Source organism: Aplidium turbinatum, chromosome 8 (genome assembly GCF_918807975.1).
Source record: "Aplidium turbinatum chromosome 8, kaAplTurb1.1, whole genome shotgun sequence".
Taxonomy (NCBI): domain Eukaryota; kingdom Metazoa; phylum Chordata; class Ascidiacea; order Aplousobranchia; family Polyclinidae; genus Aplidium; species Aplidium turbinatum.
The window spans coordinates 2,768,258-2,795,884 of NC_137479.1; the positions used below are offsets into that span (position 1 = coordinate 2,768,258).

Here is a 27,627-nt window from a genome sequence, read left to right on the forward strand (position 1 = left end):
ACGGGACATCACGATTTCTCACGTTTTGTATTCTTTGGCTCCCTCTAACCGGAAGCACTAATTAGGCAACTATAAACTGTATTTGCTGTGAAAAAATGGCGACTGGCAGAGCACAACGCGTGTCGTGAGGAAGCAAGATGTGTTTTGACATGGTTTGTTATAAGAAAGAGATAGAAAAGTAGCTACCACATTCGTTAGCATAAGCGAATTTGTTGGTAGCTTTGTTTTTATCTTAGACATTGAGACAGTATTTGTTGGTAACAAAAGTAACTTTTACCTAAAACTTTACAGGTTTCAGCAGAGATGTTATTTTCCAAAGGCTATACTTTGGGGCAAAGTGGGACAGCTGTATTACGGCAAAGTGGGACAGTGCATTAGGGCAACATGTGACTCTGGAAGTCTAGATTGTATCTGTGGTTATTCTGTTGACTGATTTTTTGTTTATAACTCTTTTAGCCTTCAAGATTGTAAAATATTTATCAGCATTCATTTATATTGTACCGGTAGAGCTACACAATTTAATTCTGACAATGGCTCGTCGTTATAAGAGAAAAACTGAAATAGGTCAATGGACGGATAGGCCATCAATAGTAAGAATGCAACAGAAGATTTGAAAAGCAAAAAGTTGTCTTTGAGAGAAGTGGCTAAACAGTACCAAATCATGCAAAAATGAAGTGTCCCGCTTTGCCCCACGGCTGGGGCAAAGCGAGACATTCAAAAAAAAAAATTTTTGGATTTGTACTATAACAGTAGAAAGATTCCGCTTGATCTTCGAACCAAATATGCTGACCAACTAAGGCTTTCGATTAAAAAAGAAATTAACTAAATCCAACCATCACTGTTGTTGAAATTACGTTTTTACGAAAAGTATCCCGCTTTGCCCCGTCTTCCCCTATACTTGAAGTATTTTCGTCATTTTGGCGCTGCATCATCCCGAGAAATACATCTATTTAAAAGATTTAAGCAGTTCAGGCCTAAAATTAAGCATTATTTTTACATTACTGGGATCCAGGACGAAATTTTAATGGTTGAATTGGATAATCGACCTCAACAGATGATTCTATCCCATGCGATGGAGCAGCGAGACATCAAGCCGGCTTCGGTGTGCACGTGTAAACAGATTACGCGTCTGCCAAACGAACCGAAACGGAAATCTTTCATTTCGGGCGCAATGAAACGTCATGTAAACGTAGCCTAAGATTGTTACGGGGAAGTGAAACACCACTAGCTAGTCTGCATCGTGCTAAAGTAGGTTAATACCACAAGGCGCATATTACAGCAAACATATTAACACAACTTTCAATCTTCGTTGTTCTCAATACGCAGTGTTTACTGTTTCATTCACCGTATGTTTGCACCAACAATGACAAGATAAATTGGATTAAAATTTACCTCTGGGCTGTTAGTCGCTGTTCAAAGCGCGAATCAACAGAACCATGGCAGTCCTTGCATTATGACGCGTTCTAGGGCATGGTGCGATGACATTTATTGAACGCAGAAACCACACTGTTGCCTACCAACCGATGGATTATTGCAAACAATGTCAAAGTATCATCAAAGTTCTAGACTAGAAACTGATGTAGCAGAGTTGTTCAGATAGTTACACCGCTGATACTTACACTACAGCATGTTGTTTCAAAGATTATCAAGGGCAAATGGAGTAAGATGGTATGGACATGTGACAAGGAGGGAGGAAGGAAGTTTTCTTAGAAAGGCACTAGATCTAAAGGTGGGTGGGAAGAGGAAACGCGGTCGTCCAAGAAGAACGTGGAAACAACAAGTGAAGGATGAATTTAAAAAAGTCGGACTGAAGGAGGAAGATGCAAGGGACAGGGTGAAATGGAGAAAAGGGATAAAAACAATTGCTGCGCGGAAACAATCGGCCACCCCCACTAGTGGGGAACAAACCGACGATGGAGTATGATGATGATGATGTTAAAAGATGTTTTAAAGCTACTAATAAACCTTTTTAAATGCAAACGATTTTCTGATACCTCACAGGATTGGGCAACACTGCTGGAGGATAGGCTACTGTTGTAGCTGCATTACTTTGCACATTGTGACATCGCTTAGAAATTTAAAGGGCGGCAGTTTTAAATTGGATATCGTCAAGAAACGTCAAAGATTGACGCTGATTGGTTAGCACGTGGTCGCTCCGTTGCTATGACACCAAGCAGGTTTACGTGAAAAACGTCACAAGATAAAGAATTGGCAAAAACTAAAATATGCAGCAGACATAAAATATATAACTAAACCACCACATCCCGATGGCAAACCGTTTGTACGTAAGTTCAACACCGAAAAGATGTTGTAATGACATCTAATTTCGTTTGCTGGCTTGAAATATCACAACATGATATACATCCACCTAGAGTGGCCTGCATCGGGTATACGCAGTGAACTTCTTTCCTCATAGGATCGACCACAAGATGGAGCTCGAGTCTCGAGCAAGAGCTCACTAGCAAGAGCGGAGGTGGCTGATGACGTCATCCACAAAATAGACGTCCAGTAGCAAGATCTCGTTCTTGGATGGTAAACGACGTCAACTCCAGAAACAAAATGACGCGATTCAAGCGTAACAACAACGACACAGACACATCACAACTGTTGCGAGTCTTCAGAGGAGGGGAATCCCCGCAAAAGGTCACAACTTCAACTCGTTGGCGACTTTTGACGCGATGTTCTTGAAGGCGATGCTTGTGCCAGAGATTCTCTGAGTAAAAGATTCAATGTTGACGACGGCACTGCACAAGTGCAATAACAGCATTCGTAGTAAAAGTAGAAGGATGGTTTTTACTAGTTACTTTACTTCTACTGTAGAAGGATGGTTTTTACTAGTTACTTTTACAGTAGCGGATTCAGCAAGATCCTTCTACACAGGAGCGGATCCAGCAAGATCCTTCTACACAGGAGCGGATCCAGCAAGAACCTTCTACACAGGGGCGGATCCAGCAAGATCCTACACAGGAGCGGATCCAGCAAGTAGCCTTAGAGGGTGATTCCAACAAAACATTATGATGACATAACATCAAATGCACTCTATATAAAGTTACTTTTCTATGTTTTAGGAGGTGATCATCAACGTCAACGGTGCCGAACGCCAAGCTGTACTTTCAAATTGTTAATTGGTTTGGGCCGGTATAAACTGAATATCTTTTGAAATACTTGTGCGTTTTCAAGTTTCTCTTCATGTAAAATGTCTGTTTACAATTCCTGAAGCAAATGCGAGTTGTGATTTTCGACGACGTAAGGAAAGTATCTACACTACAGTGCAACCGAAATGTTTAACTTTCACGAAAAGTACAACACAATTACAAGGCATCAAAGTAGAGAAATGAGAAACTGGGCGCTGAGCAGCATACCAACGATACGATCATTTATGCGACCAGGGCTGTGGAGTCCGAGAGATTTTGGCATGTCCGTCCGGAAACGATAAGAACTATACAAACGATGAACAATTAAATTTTTGTTTGCGATCTTTACTTTTAAATACTTTTTCTTGTTCTCTGTATTGCGTTTCAAAACTTTCCCAAATAATAAAAATGCTTGTTCTGATCAGTTCATGTGAAAGTCACTGTTCCACTATCGATCGCCATTTAACTGAAATTAATTTTAAAAATATCAATCGAGGAGTCGGAGTCGTATATTTTCGCCAGACTTCACAACCTTGCATTTATGACCAATCACGCAATCGACAACCGCTGTTCAGACGCCATCTTTCAAACTGGTTTGGCAGTTAATCATTATACACGATGTCTGCTGCTACATCGGCGCGTGTTTGAAGCGTTAAGTTTGAACAACGACTTCTACTTTAAAGCGGGTATTGTTTTCATGATAATATCTCAATTTAAACGCCTTTCATCTTTAAAGTCTTAATTTGAAACAACAGCAAGAGACTTCCTACAGTGAAAGCCACCGCAATGAAGGAAACTCCTTGCATGCCGCCTACCTTGAACCGGACTCCATTCAATGAAAGCCTCGGTAGCTTGCACACTTCCATCTCCCACTGCACGAGATTGTCAGCGTGGCCGTACCCGTGCACGCAGAACAACAGATACTTCTCCCTCTGCTCGTAGTCGCAGCTGTTTGTATCAAGCACCTGGTTGTAATACCGTCAGTTAACGTTACATTGATGTGATATTACATGAAGCAGCATTGCAAGGGGCCACAGATCGCTTTGTGTTGTGCAACAACATTGTAGGAATGTTGGGCTTGCATCTTAATCAACCTGAAAAACCTTTGAAAGGTTTATCCGGACAGTGCGCATGTTTATAAACTTGTACAATGTACAGGTTTTAAACCACCGTTAACGACCACCTGCCTCAAGTTAACATTTTTGTTGAAGTGTTGCTTGTAAACTATTCCGTTCACAAGGATGACTGCACAGTGCGCACACACTTGAACGATCTTGTGTTCACCTAGCAGGAAATCGATTAATTGAACCGAAGATTCAGTTGTCATAATGTGGAAGAGGAAGTTACCTTCCGTATCTCCTTCATGATCTCCTTGGGCTCCATGGAGGAAGTCGTCTTCATCGACCAGGTAAACCGCAACGATCGTGGTTTGCACTCCTTCTCGCCATCTGGGACGCCACGTGTGCTCCCGCTGTGACGTCATCGACACGTTAGGTCAATGTTAGTAGTTAGTGATGACATCAGTCATGATGATCACATTGTTCGTCGTGTGTACAAATGCATCAACGGTGTGACGAAGCCGCCACCACATCTCCAGAGCGTGAGCAACCTGGCCAACTGATGACCTTAGATATAACTGAAAGGTTTCTTTCAGAAACTAATTAGTGAAAAAACTGACAGCCATCGCAAGAAACGTGGTGTTAATTCAAGTAAGTGGAAAGTTATCAGCAGCGACATGGGCCTTGTTGCTCGCAAGTCAGTAGCAGTTGCAATCATGCTCGGGTGGTGAACGAGGTGCTAGTACACCAAGCAACGTCATCCTCGTTATGCTCATTTTTGCCGCCACCAGTGGAGGTCGCCGTGAGGCGGGGATAACCAACATAAAAATTAAATGGCAGCATTCAAAAAAGGAAGAGGCTGACAAGTGGGCAGGCGAGCAACACGCAAACGTCTTCTTTGATGCTTTGCAAGTAAATGAACAATTACTTCTACATATGTTAGGCATACCTTGCATCGTGATATTATGAAGCAATAAAATGGCGTTGACCACTTTAGTCTGCGGACCACTGCCACTTTGGTCTCCCGACCACTGCCACTCTGGTCCCCGACCACTGCCACCCTGGTCTGCCGACTACTGCCACCCTGGTCTCACGGCTACTGCCACTATGGTCTCCCAACCACTGCAACTCTGGTTCTCGACCACTGCCACCCTAGCATGCCGGCCACTGCCACCCTGGTCTGCCGATATCTGCCATGCTGGTTTGTCGATCACTGTCACCCTGGTCTGCTGGTAACTGCCACCTTGGTCTACCGGCCACTATCACCCTGGTCTACCGGCCACTATCACCCTGGTCTACTGGCCACCGCCACCCTGGTCTACCGGCCACTATCACTCTGGTCTACCGGCCACTGCCACTCTGGTCTGCCGGCCACTGTCACTCTGGTCAGCTGGTAACTGCCACCCTGGTCTACCGGCCACTGTCACCCTGGTCTACCGGCCACTATCACCCTGCTCTACCGGCCACTATCACCCTGGTCTACTGGCCACCGCCACCCTGGTCTACCGGCCACTATCACTCTGGTCTACCGGCCACTGTCACCCTGGTCTGCCGGCCACTGTCACTCTGGTCTGCCGGCCACTACCATGCTTGTCTACTGACCAATGCCACCCTAGTATGCCGGCCACTGCCACGCTGGTCTGTTGATCACTGCTACGCACCCTGATCAGCCGATCACTGCCACCCGGATCGGCCGACCACTGCCACCCTGATCACTGCCACGCACCCTGATCAGCCGACTACTGCCACCCGGATCGGCCGACCACTGCCACCTGGATCGGCCGACCACTGCCACCCGGATCGGCCGACCACTGCCACCCTGATCAGCCGATCACTGCTACTCCAGTCTGCCGGCCACTGCAACCCTGACCTTGCGATCACTGCAACCCTGATCGGCCGATCACTGCCACCCTGATCAGCCGATCACTGCCACCCTGATCAGCCGACCACTGCTACCCTGATCAGCCGATCACTGCCACCCTGATCAGCCGATCACTGCCACCCTGATCAGACGATCACTGCCACCCTGATCAGCCGATCACTGCTACCCCCAGTCTGCCGGCCACTTCCACCCTGATCTGGCGATCACTGCAACCCTGATCAGCCGACCACTGCCAGTCTGCCACCCTGGTCTGCCGGCCACTGCCACCCTGGTCTGGCGATCACTGCAACCCTGATCAGCCGATCACTGCTACCCCAGTCTGCCGGCCACTGCCACCCTGGCCTGCCGGCCACTGCCACCCTGGTCTGCCGGCCACTGCCACGATGGTCTGCCGACCACTGCAACCCTGATCAGCCGATCACTGCCACCCTGATCAGCCGATCACTGCTACCCCAGTCTGCCGGCCACTGCAACCCTGGTCTGCCGGCCACTGCCACCCTGGTCTGCCGGCCACTGCCACGATGGTCTGCCGACCACTGCAACCCTAGTTTGTCGATCACTCCCAGGCTGGTTTGGCAATTACTACCACGCTGGTCAACCGACCAATGGCACGCTGGTCAACCGACCAATAGCATGCTGGTCTATCGATCACTGCAACCCTGGTTTATCGATCACTGTCACCCTGGTCTGCCGATAACTGCCACCCTGGTCTACCGGCCACTGCCACCCCCGGTTTGTCGACCACTGCCATCCTGGTCTGGCGATCACTGTCAACCTGGTCTGCAGGTAACTGCCACCCTGGTCTACCGGCCACGCTGGTCTCCCGACCACTGCCACCCTGGTCTGCCGGGCACCACCGGTTTTCGACTGCTGATCATTACATGTTTTAAGTTGACGTCATACCGATCGGTCAGTGGTATGACTTCGTGCAAGCAAATTTAAGTCTTGTTGCAGAATGTGAGTCAAACTGATCCAATATCAAAACAGCAACTCTGGAATGCGTATTGTTGATCGAAAGTCCGTACACGTCGAATCAACAAAACAAGCAGGTTATTATCAAAGCAGCCGAGCACAATCAAACAATTCGTTGTGAGTTATAACAAAAGATGCCCGGTTGCAGGCAGCATGCTTGGACCATGCTCGGTACCGACCGTTCGTATCTGCGGGAGAACCGTAGTGACCTCCTGAAAAGCAACCTTGGTAACGTCACAAGTATCGTCAACGACGCGAATCACACACGTCACAATCTCCTACCTGCGGTTGAACTTTGAGGAAATCTTATTAAAGAAGCCGGCGCTTTCACGCGATCCCGCAGCCCCTTTGTTGCTTATAGGGGCCGCATGGGCATTCGCCCCACTGCCTGGGGCGTAGTCGCTAGCGGCCGGCGAAGTGGGCGGTGGGCCGTTGTAGGTCGCGTTCCGACGCTGACGTTCGTTGCTCTGTTGACCGTGATATGTCCGTCGCTCCCTCGCATTCCGGGGAAAAGGGGTCTTGGAGCTGGAGGAGGGTTGGGGGTGCCTTCCATGGACCGAGGAACGGGCCCCTGGAGCAATGCTGCTGGTGCGCACCACAGGTGACACATCTCCACCAGGTGAAGTACTGTAAATGAAGAGTGAGTTAGTTGGAGAGGGTCAAGCGCAATACAAGTTCGTTATGATCATGGCCAGGGCGACAACACTGGAATTGAAGCAAGGAAGTCACAGAATTTTGTCAATAAACATGAGACCAGGCGTTTCTGCATCGGGCAAAAAGTCATGTCTACTTGGGTTGTTATAAACTGCCTCCTTTCCTATTCATAATGCACATACATTTCGGTGAATTGTTTTGCTGCATCGGTAAGTATACACACTTTTCATGCAATGCAGTGTCCACATATCTTTGTCCAAATACACGATTTAATCAGCCCAAAACGATGAAAAGCGAAGATCGACAAATGAGGCAACAGCCAAGTCGGCTGAAAAGATGGAAATGCTTTTGTGAAATTAGCCACTACAACTCAGCGATGGAAACATAAGACTCACGTCGGTCGACTTTCTGCTGCAGTACCAGGCAACTTCTCAGCTGGCACAGCGCTGAGGGAGGTCTGATGCTGGGAGCGAATGTTGTCAACGAATGTACTGGAAGAAAAATAAAACCTCATCATAATGCTAGATCAGCTCGGGTGCCAGCAGCTTGGTAATCATCCATGGGTCCTCCGTGCCCTCATCAACTCATGTGCGTGCGTCTATCCGAAGCGACCATACAGAAATTCATTGGTCAAAACAAATGATTGGAATTCCATAAACGTTGAAGATGACTCGAAAGATCTGAAGTTGATGATGACTCGGAGGATCTGAAGTCATGAGATGAAGCTGCCGGCGATACCCAGAGGGTGGAATCTACTTCTGGAGAGGATCTTGAAAGACTGCCATTCATCCAAAACAAATATCATTTCCTCAAAGTTTCAAGCAAAATGAGCGCATTAAAACTATCCTATAGAGCAGTGGTTCCCAACCTTTTTGTTGTCACGGACCCCTTTAGACAAATTATTAATTCTGCAGACCCCTACCTAAATTTTGCCTGAAACTCATTATTAACATACTATTGACTATTGTAATAATTATGCTACTCAACTACTGTTCTGTGGCATATTGCATTGCTGCTATGACTCCTGCGGCAAATATCAGGTTAAACAGTGTTGCTCAAATAAGAAAATGAATGGATTGTTCAAGAAATGTCAGCAGTAGCCTGTTTGAATATTAAGGTGGCCCAAAGTGCCATGCCAAAACTTTATCAACGTAATCAAATTTAATGAGAGGGCTGTTGTTGCCTTTCCTGAACTAAACGACTGAATGTCATCTTCAACGTCCTGGCAATTTCGATGTTTAGTTTTTATTGTAACAAGAGCTGAGAATCCTGACTCGCAACGGTAAGTGGTTATGAATGGTAACAAAACAATAATCGCTTGATTTGCCAAGAATGGGTAGGTTTGCAGTTGTGAGCAGCAAAATTCTTTCACAGTTTTTGAATGAAACTCAATGCGTAACAACTCTTTTGATCTCAAATCAATTAGGTCATCTTTACTGAGATCGTCATCGCTAATGTTGTTCAAGTCAAAAAGAAAAGGATTTCGAATCCATGTTTCAACTTCGTTCGGCAAGTGTTCTAAATTAAAATAACGTTGAAATGAGATTTGGAAGGTTTCCAAGTGTGCGCAATTTTTTTTCTCTCATAGAGATCAAAAGAGTACATTCTCTTAGAGTATCCTCCATCAAGATAAGATCTTCTAACATTGGAAAGTTAGCGTAATTACCTGCTTCCAATCTGCGTTTCCAAACCGGCAGCTTAGCGTAGATTTATCTTAATGCATACCGCTACAGTTTATTCTCATGGGCTTGAGCTTGACACATTTGCATTTAAAAAGAGAAACGAAAGTAAAAAGATCGCTTTTCATTTTTTTTCCAAAATTCGTCAAGGTAATCACGGATCCCCAAATGCTTCTCACGGACCCCCAAGGGGTCCGCGGACCCCAAGTTGGGAACCACTGCTATAGAGAGAAATGTTGTAATAAAAATAGCACCATAAATGATTCTTTATCTGCACCTACCACTGCATTGGTATTTTATATTAAATGCAACTTATCACACTTTTAATCTTCTTGTAACTTGTTTAACTTGTTTTAGAGCTTGCCCTGCACTTCACACAATCCGATTTATTAATAAAATCATTGTGCGTCTCAAAATTTTTGATTCTGCCGCTTGTGTCTGTAGGAGCGAGAGAGTTCTCAGTGAAGCTCTCGGATAGCCTCTGATAGGAAGTTTCAGAAAAAGCAAGTGGTGAATCCAGTAACAGTCAGTGTTGGGAGAGAAATTCGAGACTTAGAGTGGGAACGGGGAGGATTCCAGACATAAAGACATTGGAAATCTTAGCCGCCCACTGGCGTCTAGTTTAATGAGACTGAGTAATCGATTCGGTGTCAATCTTTTTCACATGACGCCACTAGTTGGTGTACTTCAGATGAACAGAAAGTCTTTGGACTTTTTTAGTTTTATGATTAAACATATTGAATGTCACTTATGTGCCTTTTGATATGCTAAATATCTTGCTAAATTCTCTAAAATTTAGGTCTAATTGTAAGTATTAATTATAAGGTCTAAAATGAGCCAAAAAGAAGCCATCATTCAACTCGATCGCATGGGGAAAACCAACTGAGATCATTAAGCTATTAAAAGTTGCCATGTCCACTAAGGCGATGTGAAATTTGAATGGACAAAATCGAATTATCACACAGGGTGACTACTGTTGTGTAGAGTAGTTTTGTGAAGTTTTATGCAATAAAATCCAGTATCCGTAAACATGTAAGCGTTTTAAGGTTAGTATTTTCTAATTCTTGCAAGGTGATTCCACAAAAAATGCTATCACAACGCATCAATCCACGTGATCCAAATAGCGCGCTCTGAATGGCTAGTTAGGGAAAACGCGTTGTGTGCCGCACACACGCGCGCGCGAGCGATTGCTGTCTGCTGCTGAGAGATTTATAGCTTGAGATGCTGAATTGCTGATTATTATTGAAGATAAGGCTGCAAAATTTAAATCAGAAGTTGTGTTCAGCCGAAATGTTTGCTATGATTTTATGCTTGGTTGTTAAATAATCTATCAGGCTTCAATTCAAAGTTAGTTTAGGCTAGGTTTTCCAAATTGTGTAAAGTAGGCCTAAGAGGCAGTGTCTGTAATTATCAGGTCTTCTGGAATAAGAACTGCTTATTCAGGTGAAGTTGCTGTTTGTGGTTCTGCATTTTTTATATGTAGCTTTGAGAATGACACTAATAAAGTTCATAGTATTACGGAAGGCTCAGACAACTAAGTTTTCAGCACTTAAATTCTTAGTTCTGTGTACTGTAAGTGGGCTATGTTTATTTTTCAAAAAATACATTAATCTCTTCACATATTATCTTTAGTTCATAAAGCTGACCTTGTTGTGGGTAGCATTGTTAACTGTTAAATCATGCCTAAAAGAGAGTAAGAAGCATGGAAAGCTCTTCTGTCATTGGACCCTCCAAGGAGCTTCCCACTGCTGATTTACCAACACTACGATATGTTCTTGCATTCTGTACTTTGTTAAAGGTGATACTCAAGTACTCTATTACTGCAACTTTTTCTCTGACCGGTTTTAGTTAAGCTTGGTAGTGACATAAAACATAGACCAACTCGTATATCTTCGTATGGATGAAGGGTAGTTGTTAAAAATACTAACATATAGCTTGCATGAATGAACAGTACACGTAGGCTACAATAACCAACTAGCAGACACTTTTCAAAACATTATTGTGTTGAAATAATTAATTGCACGTTTGCAGAGACAGAGCACTCATAAGGAATTAATTTTTCAGGAAGCTGGAAAAAAAGCTAACTATTTTCTTTTCAAATGAAGATCGCATTCCTAAAACAATTGAGGTTTCTCCTCTCCCAACGTTATCGTGGAGTAGAAGCACCGTTATACCAAATTGGGCCTCTTGACAAAAGGACAACAAAAACGCTTGAAAAGAGAGTTAACAAAAGGTAAGTTCTTACATACGATATCTTTTCAAACTTTTTTGTCTAGTAATTTTCTATGAAATGCAAGGCTTTTATAAGTATATTCTTTGATAACAGGGTCAATGGGTCATGCATAGACATGTCCCATGTTGTGTACTGGGGTTGGTCAGTTGTTGTCATTGACATGGCTCTTCTAACAACATTTGTTGAATGGAGCCATATGAGAAGGAGAATGGGTTACTGCTAATTGTACAACCCCACTTCACCATTGCAGATGTAGTGCAACCAACTCTAGATAGTAGGTGGTTTAAGGATTTTTCGCTTTCCTAAAGCATTTCCTCGTGGGAAAGTGATTCAGATGTTCTGATTTCTATGTCTGTAAAGGCAGGCAGCTTGTGCTTTCACTAAAGCTAGTCGTGCTATGACGAGAAGATTTTTCTTGACTATCACTGATTTTTACTGCCATTTATCCGAAAGAGTATTATTTGTTATGTTTGGCATATATTGTTTTTCGTTGTGATAGTCAGAAATAAAAACAAACTGAACTGATTTACATGGATTATTTTGTGTTCTTTACATTTATCATTCACACAAAAAACTTGTTTTTCAAGAGCCTCAAACAACAGCGAGGAGATGATTTTGCTGCAGCAAAGAAGTCACAAGTGATAGAGGAAGAGAACTGGAAAAAAACAGCAGTTTTCTGCAGCAACTGATGAAGAAATTGACTCTCCTTTCGAACCAGCTGCACCTGGTAGGCTAGATCTGAATGTGACAATGCCCCGGTATCCAGTGATGATCCTGCTCTGCGATCTTTTTCTGTGAACATGTTAGAAAATATTCGCAAAGGCAGTAAGTAACTCTTGTGATGATTCTGTCCGCACTTTTACCCAATCAAAATTAAATTTGGATGCCAACTCACTGTTCTCTTTGATTGGGACCATGCCACGCTTACTGAGTCTATCCTTACTTCACACTTGACCATAGATGAACTAAAGAGTTTGATAAACACAAAGTTTGAATGCCCTCATTTTCCTGCCCATACTCAGGCTGTGGAGCGCCTCATTCGGGAAGTCACTAACGCCTGTGGAAGTGTTGCTGGCCATCAACGACGGTATGGTTTCATTCGGGCGAGAATTGCTTCGCGTAGGGTCTTGCCGAAAGCAGACACGAAATCTGACTTTCTTTCATTGGCTGCAGTACAATGTTTTGATATTCACCATTGTTTCTTGTTCATTGTCTTTATTCTTCATTCGTCTGTGCACGTTTTACAAGCACATATAAAGTTGGTTGGTTGATGTGTAAGCTACCATTGGAGAGTTGCAGTTACTATATCTGTCAAAAAGCAAATGTAAATCGGCGAAAACAATCGAATATTAATGCAGTGCGTTGTGTGATTATGTAATACATATTACTACAACAAAACCAAAGTGTCATCTTATGCACAGTGCATTCCTACTCTTGCCATAGAAGTGAAAAAGGCTTTAATATCATCAGTTTTTGCTGACCAAGCAAAAATAGGGTTGCCAGGTGATTGTTTAATATCTTACCGTACACCGCCAGCCTTTACCTAAGAGGGAAACTAGCAGTCGCATCATATTTAATTGTTGTTGTGGTTGTTAAAGTTGGAAATTTTTAAAATTTAAAAAAGATAAACAAAGTTTTTTCTTCAAAAAATTTGTACCTGGCAACTCTGTGCTGGCAACAAATGCCAAAGACAAAATCGACTACATGTTTAAGGTTACTGAATATTTTTGCGTGAAATTTTACAGAAATACTCTACATAGCAATAGTCACCCTGTGTGATAATTCGATTTTTGATTTTTTTAAATTTTTTGATTTTCACATCGCCTTAATGTCCACCGTTTACCATGTTGTGAATAGATTTAACGAACTTAGTACATCTGAAGGTCGTCCTAGGAGTGGACGACCTCGCACTACTCGAACAAAAAGTGGTTAAGGCTGTCTGAGAAAGGGTAAGGAGAATTTCAAACAGATCCATCTGTCAATTGGCCAAAGACATAAATGTGAGCAACACTTCAATGAGAACCACTGTGGAAAAGGATCTTCAGTTGTCTCCTTACAAGATGAGAAACGGCAATTCCTTACACTTCTTGAAAAGCAAATTGATGTGTTGATGCTCTGAAGCAATCACTCCTGCGGGAATGGGCCAAAATTCTCCAAGATGAGCTAGGTGCCTCGGTCGAAAACTTCCGACAAAGAATTGAGATAAGACAATGCCTGTACATTTATAACACTGAAGATGAAGACAGTATAGTTTTCAAAACGTTTGTTTACTGAACATGAGTTTGGTATCTACATTTTGAGCTCTTTAGTTTTTGATTAGATTAACCAGGCGTTCCAATCATTTTACTCCTAATTGAGAGAGTTATCCAACTAAAGGGTGGCCACATTGAAAATAAATAAAAAATTTACTCCTAGTATAGTAAGATCTCATTGTGAGATGTTTTGATAAAATTTTACTTATTTTCTATGAATAGATCGTTTATAAGTTGGTTCATCTGTCCACCCTGTATTACATAGTGTATATGCTAAATATTTTACTCGAGCCTACCTTGCTCCAACGGGGAGGGTGCAGCTCAACTTATCGTTCCTTTTTTCGACTCCCAAATAGGTGTTCCTCCTCGACATGTCTGGCTTCCACGGCTGGAACAACAAGCATCATTCAAAGATGTTATCTATTCGAATCGTTTGAAGACCCAGAAACCTCTTGCAATTGCATTAATGTTTTGTTGCATCCAGGTGGTTAATGATTTAGGGTAAGATGGTGGGAAGGCAAGGAATGACATCTTCGTGTCCACCTTCATACAGGCATTGAACGTTTTGCCAAAGTTTTTGAACGTTTTGCCAACAACATTGAACGTTTTGCCACATGTTCTTGAGGGGTGTCGAACCGGTGCCCCTTCAAGCATCGTACAGGGGACCTGAACACTCGGCTATGCAGTCGACTAATATTATGATGTGGCGCTTAAACAACCTCCTGCGACAGCACAATACAACGTATACAAACTTTTGCGCTTGCCGGTCTTTGCGAGGTTGGGATCTCCGACTTGTTGGGGTTGGCAGCAGTCGAAGGGGTAGCAAGAGAGGCCGCGTCGCCGCTGGAAAATAACGACATTTATACAGCACCCCATACAATCCCTTACCCTGGGACAAAGTACCGGGGTTAACATCTACTCACAGCATAAGCTTTCAGTAGATGTTAACCCTACTTAAAGTATTCAAAATATTAAGAACCCGAACAAGCAACGCACCGAGGCAACTGCATCATCACCTGTGGTATATTTTGAAGCATCTTCTTCCGTACCTCAATCGAGTTAATGCTGAATTGAACCACTGACACAGGACACCAAAATTGACAGAATGAAGTTTCCGCTTGCTGAATTATAGTTGTCCAGATCTAGAATTACTCCACCCCCTAGGTGCCGCTGAATGGAGAGCTGCCTTGAATGTGTTTTTTCTTTTCTGATACACAAGCTAAGGGTTGAACCACCATTGCAGTTGTATGTTATCCTTTTTTCACTCACAGTTAACCAGTCTGGTTTATTAAGGGCATCTACAATTTCCAGGTTAAAAACTCCATGGATTAGCACGGTAGTTCGAAAACTGTTGGTTTTGCATCGCAATTATTATGTCTAACTGCTCTGTCGAACATCAATTAAAGTGAAAATAATACCTACTGTAACAAGTGGCCAAGAGCTACCAGCAAAGTTCTGCACAATTTGAAAGCTCCGAACAAATGAGCAAAAAGGCATTTTACCAAAAGAGGTTTGTACATTTCTTGCAAGGATCCATGCGCTTGTAATATGAAGTATTGACGCAATTGTAAAATTAATTTTATTTTTAAGTATATCTTTTAGCCTGTTTAATCAGTTAAAAATCGTTGACTCCTCATCTGTCGTCGTAGCAACTAGATGAGTCTGCACACTATCCACTAAAGGTTGCTCACCCCGGGTAGTTTCAAACCGGGATTCGTGAAGATTACATACCCTGGACTGGTCTCCTCCAGTATAGATGCGATGTCCGACTTGAGCGCTTCCCCGTTGTGTTGCTGCTCCGACGTGGAACGGGGAAACCCCTTCACCGAGTTGACCTTAGAGGCTGAAACGAGGCAAGATTATCCCTGACTTGCGGATGCAGCAACATGTTCTAAGAATCACCGTATATTTTGCCACCCCTTTGCCAAAGGTAAATACGGTGATGGTGAGTTATTTAGATAAAAATTCCCGGCTGAAAACCTGTCTCTTCAATATCTCCCATGACACAATCAACAAATAGTACGTTAAAAATGCTAAGCTTGTTTGCGGGCGATGTATGCCTCGTTGGCAAAGTTGATAGGAATTTAAAATTATTGGAAACTAACTTCAGGGTCAAAAGGAAATATCTTTGTTTTGAAAAGCAACTCACTCTCGGTGCTTTCCCTCCGCTGCTTCTGGTTGGTGGAAGCGCTCCTATGCATCGGCCGAGAGTTGGTGGGAGAAGGTTCGCCCATCTGCTTCAGAGAGAGGGCGCTACTGGAACGGGAGGTCGTCCCATCGCACAACTGCCACAAGATACATAACATCAACAACTAATGAGGCGGTTGCGTCGAGACCGCCTAGTATGCCGTGGCACGCCGTCAGCTTAGAATTAATTAATGAATTACGATTAGAAGCGAATACAAAATATAAGGAATTGAATTACGTCTGAAGATTTCGCTCCGAGCAGAAGATAAGTGGCGAAGGCGTCATCATAAGCTCTCGATCGAAGAGATTCCTCGACGACCTTCCGATCGTATCCCATCTCGACCATCAACCCTGCAATCACCAACCACAACCGCACAGCTCATTTAGCCAATGTACTTGGCTGAGCCTCTATAAGGCTGCACCGACACTTCTACGTAAAGCGCTGACAACACGAACGCCAGCGATAAATACAGCGCTACATAAATTATTAGTAATTTCCTGTGGGAGAAGGCCAGTAAAAAAAACTTGTCCGTCGCACCCCTCCTACAAAAACCTGGCTTCGTAAAAAGATATTTCATTCCTTTGTTTACTTAAGCGAATGTTTAAATAATATATTTTTTCAGCCTATGCAATGCATTGCACCAATACACCAAAAAGTGCAAAACAACTACCAACGGAGGAGGCTTACTTAATCTCCCCTCCTCGTTGTCACGGAAGGGGGCCTCGATGAAAGGCTTCAGGGGGTCGTCATCGTATCCTATGTTCATCCACTTGTCCTGCATCACCGACTGAACAAGAACAAACATTATTAACCATTAAATGTGCGCCAATCGACAAAAAGTTAAATTGATAAGCTCCGAGAAACATGGAGTGCTTTCATTCTGAACAAGCTAGACGCTCAGTTTGTTGCGTCTTTAACAACAGGGAAAAGTCAATGACCAGGCAACCAAGCTTTCCATGTCAACGTGCAGCTAACACCCCGTCCTCTACATGCAGCCCATCCACAGCAACCTGCCTTGGCCCTCAGGAAACCTCAATGACAAACGAATCAGCCACCGTTCAATAAATTTAAACAAACATCCAATCATTCATGTGCAGACTGTTTCAACTTTTTTATCATCAGCTTGATGCAGTCGAGCTGATGAAAAGACTTTGCAAAGAAAACTATCGTTTATTTTGCAGAGCGTCTTTCCTAAATGTAGTTGGCGGCGAGTTTATTCTTGGGCAATTATAAAAAAAAATTAGTTTTTCCAAATGCTATCCAAAGTTTCCCAAATTAGTATTAGTTAGGCGTAGTTGTCACGCATCTTGTTCTATTACGATAAAGCCGTCAATATATCACAACAGACATTGTGAAGCAGGTGAGTTACTTAATCGAGTTTTTAATGACTTCGCTGCTTAATTGATGAAATGACGACAACATGACAAATCTTGATCGTTTTGTTGCATTTTCATTGCATGATGAGGTTGATAAGAGCGCAGTATCCTTTCATCTGCTAAAAAACGCTGTCGGACAAACTAGAATTTTTGGTAAGACTAGAGATTAGATTAGAACTACAACAAGAGTGAATAAGTTTCCATCAAATTAGACTAGAATTAGAATTCATGAATCAATAAAAAACGCTTTGATGATTAAAAAAATGCTTTGATTCGGTGACAAACCGAATCTGTTCGCCTTCCAAAATCCAACACAACATTGAAGAGTGTTGCGGAATCAATGACGTCACAGACAACGTAATATCGCAAGCGTTATATTTGCTCAACCGTGACGCTACGTAAGAGGAGCTACTCACCTTCAAGGTTCCTCTCTTTGCTGAATTCAAAACTAGAAACTTCCTGAGGAGATGCTCGCAGTCGGTGGACATGTAGAAGGGGATCCGGTACTTCCCCCTGAGCACCCTCTCCCTGAGCTCCTACGCCACCGTGCGGCCCGAAAGAAAAGTTAATTAACAGCGAAACAGTAGCAACGCACTATTGAACCAACAACTGCCCGAAAAAAAATGTAACACCAAAATATTTGCACAACTTTGTGATTACAATTAACCCATATAAGACAAACGTTGCGTTTTCGCAACAGACAAGTAGGTCGCGCTTTGTTCTATTTCTAGGTCAAACTGCTTGAGATTTTGCGGTCAGTACTCAGTCCAGTTTCATTAGTTAGTTTAGTGCTGTAAGAGTCAGAAACAAGTTAGCTTATCTGTTTATTAGCCATACTGAAGTTTTAACATAGTTCTGAATTTCGACAAACTTTTTGGAATACAATGGCTGCAAGAAATATTAGGTAAGTTGCATTTTTATAAGACAAATTTACAAATTTTTTTAGTGTGTATCTTAATTTAATGTATTAGGTATTGCTTGGTTCGCTTATATAAAATCTAGCTGTATTCTAAGTAGAAGTGTTTTCGTGTTCAAAATGCGTGGCAATTTTTGTTGCGTTTTCGCAACGTTTGTCATCCCAGATGCGCTGAACGATGCGTTTTCGCAACGTTTGTCATCACAGATGCGCTGAACGATGCGTTTTTGCAACGTTTGTCATCACAGATGCGCTGAACGATGCGTTTTTGCAACGTTTGTCATACCGTGAGCTTTCGATGAGCGACCGCTCGGCATTTTATTATGGATTGATTGGTGTTGATAATGAAATATGCTAATCTGTAAATAAAGTTTTCTTTACAAACCATAATCTGACCCAACTCAATTCATATGCTATCTGTGTTTGAATGTTTTATAACATATTACATTAGTTTCGTACATAATTACAGTATAACGAAAACCTCATGCAAAAATATTTAACCGCTATCCAAGTTAGAATTCATTTGTAAATTAAGAATTATATATTAATTATTAAAATTCTACAATGTGCTACAAAGATCTGCTGAAGGTTTTCAAGTAATACCCCACAAGCCCGATATCTTCCATATCATAACAATTTTTCAGTGTTACAGGAAATCTTTTGTGCTAACAGTTGGCCTAATTTAGTGATTGCTGTCGAAAGCAAATTACATTGTTGTTCTACTTTTCCAATTCTAGTTTTCCCACACGTGTGGTTAATTATTTTTGTCTCCATTGTTAGGAAAAAGAGATTGGATGAAGTGTTGGAAGAACTTGAAAGATTCTCTGACAAAGAAAGATAACATCACTGTCGTATGACTGTCGTATGAAACATCACTAGTATATGATAACATCACTGTCGTTCAAACGTCTGAAGAAATTACGGTGTTTATCGCTCCACCGGATAATGGAAATATCACTGATGAAGATTCAGGTGACGAAGGAAATGTGCAGCTGGGCAATTTACCGCGTGATCAGCTTACGGCTGAAGCTGTAGTGGCAAGGCCCCGCTCCCGGGTTCCTGACGCTCCAGCAAGAAAAAAGCCAAGACTACGAAAATGGGTCAATGAAAGCTTGCCCACGTCTGACATTGAGCTAAATCACACCGTAACACGGCCGTCTGTAACTGATCTTCCACGGACACCAAGTGATATTTTTGAGCTATTTTTGAATGACGATGCCATTGAACTTTTAACAACTGAAACCGTAAAGTACGCATCTAAAGCTGGAAATCACAATTTTATTCTATTAGCTGAAGAAATGCGAGTGTTCGTCGGCGTATTATTGCTGTCAGGCTATTGCAGTGTGCCAAGGCGTAGGCTTTATTGGTCAAACGAGCCTGACACGCGTAATGAATTGGTGGCACAATCCATAAGAAGAAACCGTTTTGAGGAAATAATGAAGTATTTCCGTGCAGCCGACAATGATCAACTCGTGGCAGAAGATAAGTTTGCAAAGGTTCGACCATTACTTGATATCATCAACAAAAACTTTCTGAATTACAGTTCAGCTTTTGGTCCTGGGAATATTTCAATCGACGAATCCATGATCCCTTACTTCGGCAGACACCCATGTAAACAATTTATTCGCGGCAAGCCCGTACGGTGGGGTTATAAAGCATGGGTAGCTGCTACTCCGCTTGGTTACGTTTTTTCTTTGAATTTATACCAAGGAAAATTTCGAGCAATACCAACCGGATACAGGAACTTCTTTGGATTAGGGGGAGAAGTTGTTTTAGACCTAATGGATGTTATCGTGCCAAAAAATCCGAACATAAAGTTTTCGTTGTATTTCGACAACTTTTTTACGTCTCTGCGACTGATGGAAGAAATCGAATCTAGAGGACACAAAGCAACTGGAACAATCCGTAGCAACAGGACTGAAAAATGCCCATTTTCCAACATCAAAGTCTTTGGAAAATGCCTCGTGGTGCCGAAGAACACTTTTTAGAAAAAGACGCAAATATTCTAGTTGCAAGATGGAACGATAACGAGATTGTTTCGATCGCTTCTAATGAGCATGGAATGCAACCCATGAATCGAGTAGAGCGATACTCAGCTGCAGAAAAAAAGAAAATAACCGTAAACATGCCAAAGCTTATCAGCATGTACAATCGATTTATGGGTGGGGTCGATCGTGTGGATCAAAATGTCTCACAATACAGGATAAATATTCGAGGCAAGAAATGGTACTTTTCAATCCTCTCCTACATGTTGAATGTATGTGTGAACAACGCTTGGCTGTTTGCGAGGGAAGGTGGTTACAGCCAAGACATGCTGACCTTTACCAGATCACTGGTACAAACCTGGCTTAAAAAATATGGAGTCCCTCTGCAAAAAACAGGAAGACAACAATCTCTAACAAATGCGATCAATGCAGAGATGCGGTTTGATCAAAGTGCTCATGATATCGTTCCAGGTGAACCCAAAAGCCGCCGAAGATGCAGACAATGCCAGAGCCAAACAGTATACGTCTGCAAGAAATGCGATGTTCCTTTACATTTGAAATGTTCTCAACATTACCACAAAGAGTGAATACGTTTTTAGAGTGAGTGCATGATAATGTAACCGTTTTTCCAGCAATAAATCTTGCAAACTGCCAAGCTGACTTAGTGTACTAATTATTACAATATTTCAGAAAAAAACAGATCAGACAGACCACAAACAGATATGCATACAACTAAACGGATGAAGATAATAGCTAAGAAGAACAAGAGATTAGACAGACATAACCTACATATAAGTTTTAAGTCTGTACAAATCAATTGCGACAACAGCAATAACATGTGTGGTGACAAACGTTGCGTTTTCGCAACATCCACTGAGGGCGGGGTGACAAACGATGCGTTTTCGCAACGTTTGATTTTTGCAAATATTTCAATAAATCAACAAAATTTAAATTTTTTTTTGGCAATTATCATCCCTTTACACACTATTAAAGATGATATGTGACTTTCACGAATTTTTAAGCATCTTTATTTTTCATGTCATATATGGGTTAAAAAGCGTTCAATTATCAACCATGGATTAGCAATCGCCGCAAAACAGTTCGAAGAGTTTACTAAGTTTGCATCACAGCAGGACACCAACCTTTAAGTTCTGGCCATCAAACGGAAGAGAACCACTGACCAGCGTGTATAGAATGACACCTAGTGACCACACATCAACCTCAGGTCCGTCATATTTCTTACCCTGTCAAAACGTGAATGTGATTCGAATGGTTAATAAGCGATCACAATCACCTTCAATGATGGTTCCAGCATTTGAGGAAACCAACACAAAAATAAAGAAGTGCAAGTGTTATAACAGTTCGTTGACATGTACGCGTATTGAGGCAAAAATCTTGTCACGTTAAACCGAACCTAGGTTGGTTGTTTCAATACGAGTGATCCTGAGCGCACAACATGCAGCACTTGCAAGCAACAGGAATGCGAACCTGAAACAACTCAGGGGCAGCATAAGGAGGGCTCCCGCAAAACGTGTCCAGCTTCCGTCCCTGAGTGAATTCGTTGCTGAATCCAAAATCCGCGATCTTGATGTTCATGTCCCCATCCAGGAGGAGGTTCTCCGCCTGGCGCCCAAGAAACAATGGGTCAAGTCGGGATCCCGGATGTTAATCACCAGCAGCATCCGGGATCCGGATATTAAAAATACGTTTTAGCCTAAGTTTGGAGAAGAGGTCTTCAGAGCACCAACATTGAATGAAAAAAGCTGCTATGTGATGTACGGTACAGAGATTTTTCATGGATTTATAATTACAATATTTGTTTGATGTTAATATAAACCCGAATGTTTTTCGTATTAAGGTAATGTACTGAAGATAAGAAATCGTACGCAATGCAACAACAAAAGTAAGACATTGGCATTGTAGATCAATCTTGCCTTCACATGACTAATGTGGTCATGGAAATACAAGCTTGTTGTTTTAAAGCTGATGTTTTCAAAACAAGATAAAAGTTTTGGTGCAAAACTCTTTGGTTTCATTTTGAAGTAAACTTCTCAGTAAAGACGGAAGTACCGGGTGCGGCCAAAGTCTTTGGACTAAAATTACATTTTAATTTACTATGTCCTTAAATACATTTAGTAAATGTTTGATCGAGCATATTTAATATTTATTGTATCAAACCTTATCTTTCAGAAGGTGTCATCAGTTTATCATAATTTAGCTTTATTTTCAAGTGTGAGTGATAAACGTGTCATCATTGAGTTTCATCGAGCAGGCAAGACCAATTCAGAAATAACAAAGCTTCTTGAAGCACCGAAATCAACAGTTGTAAACACCGAAATCAACAGTCGAAATCAACAGTTCTTTAAACCTGTAAACACTGTTAGCAGGTTTAAAGAACTGAACAGTGCCGAAGATCGCCCTCGAAGTAGGAGACCACAAACTTCTCGTACCCCAAAAGTCATTAATGCGGTTCGAGTCACTATCCCTAGAAATCTATGCCGCAATCCCAAGAGATCCATGGGAAAAATGGCTCGCGAAATGGATGTGAATGTAAAGACGATAAGGAAGATCGTTAAAACCGACCTGAAGTTGTCCTCCATCAAAATGCAAAACAGACCTCCGAAAAGAAAAGAGACTCGCTCAAGCTAAAATTCTTCTGAACAAAATGAAGTCAGGTACAGACACGGTAGAGATCATTTTCTCAGGTTATCCTTGCTAAGTCTTCTGCAGACATCCCTGACTTCATGAAAAAAGTTTTCAGGCGCCAGAAACCGTCTTCTGTCATGGTGTGGGCAGCTGTCTCCAAAACTTGGAAGCCTCCCTTGTTTTTGTTCCACAAGGCGCTAAAGTCAACACCAATTCGTACATTGAGACAATTTTGACTTCTGCCCTTGCAGAGGCTAAGAAGCACTTCAAAAGGAAGCCATTCATATTCCAACAAAACGGTGCGCCATCCCACACGTCCAAGAAAACCCAGGAATGGTGCCAGAACCATTTTCCTCATTTCTGGAGCAAGGAAGTTCGGCCGCCCTCATCACCAAACCTAAATCCAATGGACTTTTGTGTTTGGTCCATTTTGGAGGCAGATGCCTTTGCTTCATCCCATGACTCAGTTGAGGCGTTGAAGTGCTCTCTCAAAAAAGCAGTGACCCCAAGAAACCCTACGTAAAGCGGTAGGAAGTTTCAGAAGTAGACTTGAGCGTGTTATTCAGGCCAGAGGGGGACATATTGAATAAAACTTTGTACAATTGTTAGTTACTGTCTTGGCAATACACCGTTAAAATATTTTGCGAGTTTATTCATTATTTACAGAAATATTACACTTTAAAGTAGTCCAAGGATTTTGTCCGGACCCTGTAGTTAGCCGCCCTGAATCCAACCCTATTGAACACCAAACAACCAGCGATTAGCAATCCGTTACCTTGAGGTCTCTGTGCACTATGTTCTTGCTATGAAGATACTCGACAGAGGAGACAATCTACAACAAGGGACAGTGTTAGGAACAATAAGACACAACCACTTCTCAAACTTGATTAACTTAAACCACTACATAGTTGCCAACCCAGCGCATCCATGACGTTGTTAACGTACTTGTCGAAACTTAGCTCGGGCTTCCTTCTCCTTCATCCTTCCATGAGCCACGAGGTAGTCGAACACTTCACCTTGACGATAGAAAGCCACGTCACCAGTTGATTCGACTCAGATAACGTAAGCTCAAATGAAACCTGTTTTACTTATTCAACATCGAATTTAAACGTTTCAGCATTCACTCCCAACAAGACACACATTTGTTTATGTCTATTGTTAAACAAATCACCTCTCTACCAAAACAGTAGTTTTGACAAAACATATATACCAGGTATTTTTTTTTGTTTTAAATATTTTGAACGGGAAACTCTGTTCACGGACAACATTAGGAGTTTACCAGCAGAAAACCCATCGCCAAAAAACCTTTAATACCAAGTGGTATACATTTTGTATTTTAACTGGAATTGTACTCATCTGGACGCTTCCTGTTATTTTTGATCAGAAAGTAAAAACGGTTGGATCATCTCTTTGAACACTCATATGGCTTTGACAAACATCGCTGACACTTGGTCAAAACAAAGACTATCTCGCAGATTGAGCTGCAAGTCATGCGAGGGTACAACGTACGTTTACTGAAAGTCACGCATCATCAATTCCTTACCGCAAAATAAGGGGGAATAATTATGCAGTAATATATTAATAAAAATAAAACAAACAATTAATGCAGGGGTCCCACTCAAGATTTTGTTATTTTTTTATGATTTTATGCCAAAAAAGAAAATAAATATGATTTTTTTGCCTATTTTATGATTTTGTTTTATGATTTTTCATCAAAATTTTATACTTTTTTATGATTTTACATCAGAGCTCGATGTTTTGTTACTTTTAATTTTTAAAAGTTTTTTCAATTACATTTTAAACACAATTACAAAAAAACAGTCAAGTTGCTAGTTTATGTTGAGTAAGTCTGAGTACTGGTGGAGTTCAAATAAAGTTATCTGTTTGTGTGTGACAGTTCATCACGAGATAGACGTCAAGAACTTCATGTAACAGTACATTAGGGTTGCGAGGATAGGGTAGAGTTTGCCATGGTATTGGTAGCAGGCAATAAGTTGCGATAGAAATCAAAAATAGTTGTTTATTCTTTGATAGATCGCACCACAACTCCACCTTTATTCGATACGTATATTGCATCTAATCTTGTCAATGATGAGGTTTTGATGTAATGTACCATTACAATTATTGGTAAAGACAGGCCTACCTCCGTTCGCGTACTCTATCACCAGAAGGAGCTGTTTGCTGTTCTCAATCACTTCGTACAGCTTGACTAAAAGTAAAGAGGTTCATCTGGAAACTCAATATCCACTTTGTTATGGTGATGAAACAAATGGATGGCGGCACAATAAGTTTATTTGTTACACACAGATCAAAATTGTGGTGAACGCCACAAATCAAGGCTTGGTATGTTTTCACAAGTGACACTACCAAGTTCACATTAATAATGCATTCACAGCCAATTAAGTTGTTGATTAGAAAGCTACAACAAATCCGAGTCTTTAATAGAATGTTATTGTAAATAACAAGAAACGTAGTTGAACGGGAGGGTGAACGCTAGTCACTTGTGCTGGTTTGCCGCTTTAATGGAAAGACTTACTTGCTTTATTGAGATCGTGAAATTAATCAGACAAGATATTAAAAATGCCAAACAAAAAGTTGAAATGTGTGTGAGTTACGACTTACCGATATTTGGATGGTCCAAGTGCTTCATTATCCGCACTTCACGGAAAAGCTGAAAATAAAATTTGGTGTTGACGTTAAACAAGAAATATCCTGATATGTTTATGTGGACTGCGTGATCGAAACATTTGTAATTTTCTTAGTCGGTAGTACGGTAGCAAGTTTGGATCATCCGCAATATACAATTTAGCAGTCAGCAAGCACTAAACATTTAAAAACAACTGTGAGAAAAATACATGACATACCTTTTGGAGGCTGTTAGGATTTAACTGCTTCTTGTCAATTATTTTAATCGCCACCTAAACACAAAAGTCGTTATAATGTAGTTGGCTTCACTCCAGGTCCACATTGACTTTGAAGTTTAGCGACGTTATTACGTTGAAATATCTCTAGCTGTGGATCAAACTTGTGCCATACAATCTGCTGGAGCAACTTACTTCATCAGAAGTTGTGCGGAAGTTCCTCACAATTTTCAATGATGACAAAACAAACTTTAACAAAATACTTAAAAACAAGTACAGCAAAGATATGTTTATTGTAACGAAAATCATGCTGAATGCCAAGAAGAGGGCTGAGGATAAAAGGGGAACCCAGGATAAAAGGGAGTCAATGATAAAAGAGAGGTCCAGGATGAAAGAGAAGTAACAATGAAAGGGGAGTCCAAGGTGAAAGAGGATTTGAAAGGGAGGTTCAAGATAAAAGAGCCCAAGATGAAAAAAGAAGTCCTGGATAAAAAGGGAGTCCAGGATGAAGGGGAAGGAAAGAAACTGAGGATGCGCAATCATAAGTCAACAACAATATCAAATTCACGTGGTGCAAACTACATGTAAAACAGCACTTTAGTGGCAGTGTCAGCACTTTAAAAACTTAATCAATGAGCATTGAGAATAATACCATTCAGTGGTTTCAACCTAAAACTACCATACCACTCAATTGACCAAAAACATGGAATAACGTCAAAACCAGGAAACTATTTAAAAGTTTTGTTGCAACTTGTGATATCAACACAGAACAAATTGAAACAAGTCAAGAAAAGATTCAATCAGTGGAATGAGGGCAAAAAGGACAATTGCCATCATTTTGGCTTTACTACGTCATTTGTTCGTCAACCTAAGTACTCCAAGCACTGAGCAAAGCGTTTTCGTAGATACTGGATGTCAAAACTTTTAACCGTCACAATTAACATTTTTGGCAGACCACAAATGACTTTGAAGCTTACGTTACGACGACACGAAATAATGATACACATTTAACGCATAGCTTCGTATCCGTACAATTGTCTAGCAAGCAATGCAGCAGTCCTGACTGCAGTTACAGATTGCTGTGTGAATTGTACAGGTCGCTGACGTTCTGTGGTGCATAGCAACTGTCTTAATTGCAAGAGGGAGTCGCTCTTGCTGCCTAGCATTATGCCGATATCTTTGATTATCACAAATAAATTTTCAAACATGTTGTTGAAGTCGGCCTTCTGTACAATCCTTATTAATAGGTTAATAGACTGACGGTGTGGTCGTTCCAGGTAATTCCAAGTTGACTGGTCCGGTCCTGCACCAATCATGAAATGTGACGCATGGAAAGACGCCGACCTTATGAAGCATCAGGTAACACGGGGTAATTCACACAATTAAAGCTTTAAATTAATTTCCGATAGTAGCAATTTTCCTACTGCCAAAACAGCAAACGTTATTGATGGAAGTTATTCAAGCGAACTGATGAAGCAACTTGACAATCAAAATATAAATCTGTAGCTCGTATTTCTTGACTGTTTATCAGTGAAGAGCAACGTGGTCCAGGTGGACCACAAGTGGTCCACAGAGAATTTTCGGTGGTCCACGGATAAAATAATTCAAGACACACACACTTTGGGTAAAGTTATTTCCATATTGTTATGGTATTGTACCAATGCTAAGTTATTAGCAATTTAACTCCGTATTCACTGTGCTTCTGACATATCATTGGCCCCCGAACAATATTATAAATATGTGTTTACGATTTCTTGGGTAATCCCTATCTTTCGCCTTTGTTTACGATCA

General features: G+C 41.7%; 1 protein-coding gene across 2 annotated transcripts in view; it reads right to left on the reverse strand.

Annotated features, from left to right (window-relative positions):
* Window positions 1-1,469: 1,469 nt before the first annotated feature.
* LOC145775949 (MAP/microtubule affinity-regulating kinase 3-like) overlaps window positions 1,470-27,627 on the reverse strand; it is a 48,574-nt gene continuing 22,416 nt past the window's right edge. The window contains exons 3-22 of one of the 2 annotated variants that reach the window (XM_082587358.1): window positions 25,840-25,893; window positions 25,598-25,646; window positions 25,119-25,184; window positions 23,921-23,991; window positions 23,751-23,807; window positions 21,818-21,952; window positions 21,472-21,573; window positions 17,845-17,964; window positions 16,740-16,839; window positions 16,290-16,402; window positions 16,014-16,149; window positions 15,596-15,707; window positions 14,617-14,707; window positions 14,161-14,252; window positions 8,096-8,191; window positions 7,329-7,673; window positions 7,226-7,258; window positions 4,482-4,605; window positions 3,950-4,099; window positions 1,470-2,713 (exon numbers count right to left, since the gene is read on the reverse strand). In XM_082587358.1, coding sequence (XP_082443484.1) covers window positions 2,645-2,713; window positions 3,950-4,099; window positions 4,482-4,605; window positions 7,226-7,258; window positions 7,329-7,673; window positions 8,096-8,191; window positions 14,161-14,252; window positions 14,617-14,707; window positions 15,596-15,707; window positions 16,014-16,149; window positions 16,290-16,402; window positions 16,740-16,839; window positions 17,845-17,964; window positions 21,472-21,573; window positions 21,818-21,952; window positions 23,751-23,807; window positions 23,921-23,991; window positions 25,119-25,184; window positions 25,598-25,646; window positions 25,840-25,893 — 2,115 coding nt within the window. In that variant the 3' untranslated portion in view covers window positions 1,470-2,644. The remainder of the gene's footprint in view (window positions 2,714-3,949; window positions 4,100-4,481; window positions 4,606-7,225; window positions 7,259-7,328; window positions 7,674-8,095; window positions 8,192-14,160; window positions 14,253-14,616; window positions 14,708-15,595; window positions 15,708-16,013; window positions 16,150-16,289; window positions 16,403-16,739; window positions 16,840-17,844; window positions 17,965-21,471; window positions 21,574-21,817; window positions 21,953-23,750; window positions 23,808-23,920; window positions 23,992-25,118; window positions 25,185-25,597; window positions 25,647-25,839; window positions 25,894-27,627) is intronic. The other variant, XM_082587359.1, reaches the window with a different exon arrangement.